The 6,051-nt window shown below is 44.4% G+C and overlaps 1 protein-coding gene across 1 annotated transcript in view; it reads left to right on the forward strand.

Moving 5' to 3' along the window:
• Nucleotides 1-6,051, forward strand: part of LOC101860699 (zinc finger CCCH domain-containing protein 13) — a gene marked incomplete in the record, with an annotated part of 43,457 nt that overhangs the window by 27,122 nt on the left and 10,284 nt on the right. Inside the window, 4 exon segments of the mRNA XM_035972825.1 lie at nt 202-321; nt 1,138-1,249; nt 2,873-3,083; nt 4,182-4,372. Coding sequence (XP_035828718.1) covers nt 202-321; nt 1,138-1,249; nt 2,873-3,083; nt 4,182-4,372 — 634 coding nt within the window.

A 6,051-nucleotide genomic window follows, 5' to 3' on the forward strand; every position in this document is an offset into this window, starting at 1 on the left:
CTTATCTCCCCTCCTTCTTTTTTTGTGTTTGTTACTCTCTTGTAACACCTCTAATCTTCTGGCGCTCATATGACCTTATGCAGTTGCGAGCGCCGTAAAACCTCTACTAAAACTGAACTTAAAAACTAAAACTCTTTACTAAAGTAACCAAACCGAATGTCAGCTGTACTCACTCCAACAAGCGATTTGATTGGTCGACAGAAACACAACAGCTCGGCCTACATGCTGTGCCTGTACTGCCTGCGCGTGTTCCAGTCTCGCTTTGTCTCGCAGGGCTGGGGACAGACCTCCATCTACTACAACCACCTCATGAAACACCAGGTGATGATGTTGTTGCTGTTGTTGTTGTGGTTGAGGGTGTTGTTGTTGTTGTTGTTGGTGATGATGCTGTTGAGGGAGGTTGTGGTTGTTGTGGTTGAGGGTGTTGTTGTTGATGATGATGCTGCTGCTGTTGTTGTTGTGGTTGAGGGTGTTTTTGTTGTTGTTGTCGCTGTTTTTGTTGATGCTGATGTTCTTGTTGTTGTTGTTGTTGATGCTGTTGTTGCTGTTGGTGTAGAGGTTATTGTTGTTGTTGATTTTGTGGTTGTTTTTGAGGGTGTCGTTATTTTAGTTGATTATGATGTTGTTGGTGTTGTTGTTGATGATGATGCTGTTGTTACGTTGGTGTAGTGGTTGTTGTTGTTGATTTTATGGTTGTTGTTGAGGGTGTCGTTACTTTTGTTGATGATGTTGTTGTTGTTGTTGATGTTGTTGTTGATGATGTCGTTGTTGTTGGTGTTGTTTATTTTATCTGCTAAGTAAATACAATTATTATTATTATTGTTATTATATATTATTATTATATATTATTTGTGACGGCTCCTTATGGCCTCACATTATACAAAAAGATTGATACATGAAAAGAGACGACAACACGTCTGCTCTGTGTGCCTACCTGCCGCAAACTGAACTTTATTTTTTAAATCACACTGAAATCCCGTGTGCCGAATGGAAACGAGGGCAAATTTATGACGTCACAAGAAGGGGGACATAACCGCGACAATAGAGAATCATTCTTTCAACACTCGCAACACAATTCATTCCCATTTTCACATCAGACAATCATTGCCATTATTATTGTGAATTTTGTTGCGACAGGTGAAGGCAGCCAGCAAAAAGTGCCAGCTCTGTAAGCTGATCTTCCTGAACGCGGCCGACCTGAAGGCCCACCGGACCAACGACCACTGCCCCAATCAGAAGGGAGTCATCGGTAAGTCAGGGATCACCGGTGCACCAGCTCTGTCACAGTAGTAGCTTTTCTTATTCTGTAAAATGGAACAATTTAGATTTTAATGCCGTTAAATTTTGTACCTACCAAGAGAAACATATTTTTTAAAATTCCACAGTAAATTTTGTCAGAGAAATAGGTTTTCTTGGTCTGTAAAACGGAACAATTTTATTTACCATAATTAAATTTTGTACCTGCCAACAGAAATTATATTTTTTAAATTCCACATTAAATTTTGTCAGAGAAGTAGGTTTTCTTGTTCTGTAAAATGGAACAATTTATATTTTAACGTCATTAGATTTTGTACGTACCCTCGTCATCATCATTGCCTTTCTCACCCTGCACCAGGGTATAGGCCACGAACAAACACTTTCCACCTTTCTCTATCCTGGGCTAGCCTCTTGATGTTATTCCGTGTACGTACCACCAACAGAAACATTTTTTATTCAACACTTGTCCCAGAAGTTAGATTTTTTGTTCTGTAAAATCAAAAAATTTTTATTTGACCACCGTTAAATTTTGTATGTGTCAACAGGAATATTTTTTATTCAACATCTGTCTCTGAATTTAGCTTTTATGTTCTGTAACATCGAACAATTTATATTTTAACGCCGTAAAATGCCTGCTTCAACCAGTCCAATACACAGCATTTGGTTCGAGCACAAATTCTTCCTCGTCTTCACATCACCACCCCCTTTAATCCTTCTATGATTTTGGGGGAAAGAAATGAAAGTCACGCGGTGCCAAGTCTAGGGAATAGCGGGGATGTTGAAGGATTTCCCACCGCTAGAAGTCCAGGAGATTGGTGACCTTTGAGCAGTGGGCATGTCTTCATGATGGAAGACAACGCATACCTCAAGGAGACCCGGCCGCTTTCTTCTGATTGCCGGTCCATGTTTTATCGCCTGTTATGATTCTTTTTTTTTTAAAGATTAAAAAAAAAAAGTATCCCTTTCCCTTTGTTGTTGTTGTTGTTGTTGTTATCGATCCAGCAACATCTGGGCTCTCGCCCTTCTGTCCAATGCCATGTAGTGATAAGTGCAGGTTTGCTGCAGTTGCTGTAATGTTCCGTAGAGTGTGTTGTCTATGTTAGGTCTCAGAGGGAGAAGGGTAGCTCTGATGTCATTTAGGACTGTACAGTGGAACAGGTGATGATCCACAGTCTCATATTGGCACCTCTGATGTCACCTTTAGTGGGTGGTTGGCAGGTGTTCTGGTGTGGTTCGCTCCTTCTTTCCTGTCCAACATGTCGTCCATATTTCTCCTCTTTCTGTTTTATGTTTTTTACTGTCGTGCAACATCCCTGACTAATCTTTGGCACTTGTGTGACCTAATTGTGTTGAGAGTTTCGTCAAACACCTTTACTGAAATGAGAAAAAATGATTACTCATGGTGACATGACCTCGATGGCCTAGTGGTTAGGCTACCGAACCTCTGATTATGAGACTGTGGGTTCAGGGGTTCGAGCCTCAGCTCGGTCCTTTTCAGAGATGGGCGTTAAACTCGGAGGTCCCGCCTCTTAAATGACCTAATAGTGTTGATAAGGGGCGTTAAACCTATACCATTCCACCATTTTGTTCACTTGGCGACCTTTGCCCCCGGCAGGTATGAGCGCCAAGTACACGACCCCGGACCAGGTGATGATCAAGCTGGCAGACTCGGCCCCCGAGCGACAGGTGGGCGGAGTCAAGTCTCTGAACGTGCCGGCCGTGCGGAAGGTGACGGAGCACCGGCTGGTGCTGCCCTCTACCGCCACTCTGTCGACCGCCAAGTGCATCGAGTGTAACATGGCCATGGCCACGCACGATCATTTCAAGTGAGTCTCGGGGGGGGGGGGGGGGGGGGGGGGGAGACACACGCTTGTCGTGGTGCAGGGAAAGATCTTGTCAGTTTGTTAGTTAATGATTGAGCGCTGAATCAGCTGCTTGCACTGTACGCTTCCCAGGAAGTTGAGAATGTTTCTGAGTGTTCTATGGTCTACTGGGGTAATAATATAGTGTAAAGCGCATAGAGCCTGCTGTCCAATGGGGATATGCGCTATACAATTGCTATTTATTATTATTTGTTATTATTACTGTTGAACCCCCGCTCGTGGGTGGTTGGCGGGTGTTCTGGTGTGGTTTGCTTCTTCTTTCCTATCAAACATCTATTGTCCTTATCTCCCTTTCTTCTTTTTTATGTTTGTTACTCTCTTGTAACACCTCTAATCTTCTGGCGCTCATATGACCTTATGCAGTTGCGAGCGCCGCAAAACCCTCTACTAAAACTAAAAAAGAACCCCCGCTCTGACAGCCACCTATCCGTGACGTTTCGCTACCTCAGAATGACAAAGTTCTGTCTGTTCAGGGCCTAGTTTTTTGAGAAATTTGACGTCACCAATTTTTTTTTGAGTTTCACGTCAGGTCAAGCTTTTTTCTAATTCAGTTCTTTGAGTATCTTGATAACGACTCCAAATAATCTTATAATTTTGATAGGGCAGACAGACCATTCGCTTTCTGACCTCATGGTCTTAGTAAGGCACATGCAGGAGACCTGAGGTCAAATTCCCACTCTTATCTTCCATTTTTCCCCCCGTTCCTGTTGTTTTCCATACAAAAAAAAAAGACTTACTTTAAAATTTTCAATCCCCACTTCTGTCTTCTCCCATTGTCTCCCCTACACATTATCTCCCCTACAGGAAGTTCATCCAGTCCCTACCCTTTATCTCCCCTAGACATTATCTCTCCCTACGAGAAGTTAATCAAGTCTCTCTCATTATCTCCCCTACACATTATCTCCCCTACAGGAAGTTCATCCAGTCTCTCCCATTATCTCCCCTACAGGAAGTTCATCCAGTCCCTACCCTTTATCTCCCCTAGACATTATCTCCCCCTACGAGAAGTTTATCAAGTCTCTCTCATTATCTCCCCTACAGGAAGTTCATCCAGTGCTCCATGTGCCGGTTCGCCACCAGCTGCTGTAACGCCTATGCCAATCACATGATCGGGTTCCACTCGGGCCAGATGGCGCCGGGCGGGGTTGCTAGGAAGTCGTCCTCTGAGACACCGCTAGAGGACAAGCTCTACTGCGTCTGTGGCTTTGCCAGTCGCTACGGGAACACGCTAGGTATGTGGCAGATGACCAGGTGAAATATTAAGCGCTCAGAGCCTGTGTACTTTAATCTGGGTTGAGCGCTATTTAAATGTCTTTTATTATTATTATTATTATTATTATTATTATATTGGGGACTGAGGTTCAGACGTGGCTATGTCTGTTTTCGTCATCGTCATCCTCATTATAAAGTTAAACCTGCATGTTTGCCGACAATCGTCTGAAATCCGACAATCACGACCCGACCCGACCCGCGAGCCGCCCGATGCTATCGCTAGGCCCACCTGTATCAGTCAATGTGCGAAGTGCGAGGCCTGGCCGACTGCCAGCGCCCCCTTTTTCTCCCGTCGGCTTTTCAGACAATTTTCAGACAATCTGGTCGAGGCTCACATGCAGGTCTATCAAGTGTCAGTTTTGTAACAGACATTGGGAATCAGGGATTCACCATTCCTTTTTTTTTCCTGATTGGATGCTCTGAAAAAATATATAGGTCTCTATGTGCTGCGACGTGGTGGAATCAGGCGCTCAGGCGCTCGTCAGTTTTTGGGCATATAGAGTTATTGATATCATCTTAAGCTTGTTCTTTTCTCTTGCATTTGGCTGAAAAAAAACCCTACCCATCTATCTTGAATAGAAGTCGAGATGTTTGGGATTGATGGAGGTGGGGGTCGCCTGGTGTGAGAGGTAAAATTAGCGAGAACATGGCTCTCTCTCTCTCTTCTGGCGCTGTGGCTTCATAAACGGTCAGCGATGCCGACAGCACGCAGGAACTCAGCACTCGCCCGGGGGTCGTTGAAAAGTGCTGAAAGTGGGTTACTGAAGAGAAAATAAATAAATCTATTGGCGTGTCAATCTGGGTAAGCGCTGTTGCTTCTTTGGCGATGCTGTCAACTTCCTCGTTCCCAGCCAGTCGAGAGAACATGGCTGCCAAAGCGTGGTGACTTCCAAAGCTCGAGCGTCTTTGGAAATGAGAAATTTACCTTTTTTGTGTCTTTAAGTTTTTCTGTAACTTCCACACATGAAAAGGACATAAAAAGTGTTGGTCCAAAAAAAAAAAAGTTTGAGGGACAAATAATGGCCAACACTAAGAAAAATGTCTGTTTCTTTGATTTCCTAGTTTTGACAAACCCCTTATTTCACCAGATGGCCTCACATATTATCCTGATCCTTCCTCTCCACCCATCTGTTGGGGCTTTCCAAATAAGTTTAGTGGCGTTGGGCGTTGGCTGGGCTACCGGACTCGTAATCGTGAGATTGCGGGTTTGGGGGTTCGAGCCTCAGCTTGGTCCAACGTTTTGTCCTTGGGAAAGGCACTTTACACGAATTTCCCACTTGGCTCGGTCCTTTCGGAGACGGACGTTAAACTAGGAGGCTCGCCTCTTTAATAACCTAATAGTGTTGATAGGGGCGTTAAACCCATACCATTTCACCATTTTTCACAAGCAAGTTTCTCTGGGTCTACTCCTGCCTCGTTTGCCCTCGATGTTACCAGTGAGAGCAAGATGTTCAAGGCCTTTGTAGTGATGCAAGGGTCCCAGAAATAGCATTTGTCTCCTTATCTCACTCCCTCCCTCCCTCAAATATGAATGTTTTCTGTCCTCGACCAACCATCTTGTGTCCTGCTACAAGGACCTATCCCCACTGCTACAACGACCTATCCCCACCCTTTCATGCTCTCTCTCCCTCTCCCCCCC

This window comes from Aplysia californica, unplaced genomic scaffold (genome assembly GCF_000002075.1).
Source record: "Aplysia californica isolate F4 #8 unplaced genomic scaffold, AplCal3.0 scaffold00867, whole genome shotgun sequence".
In the NCBI taxonomy this organism is placed as follows: Eukaryota; Metazoa; Mollusca; class Gastropoda; order Aplysiida; family Aplysiidae; genus Aplysia; species Aplysia californica.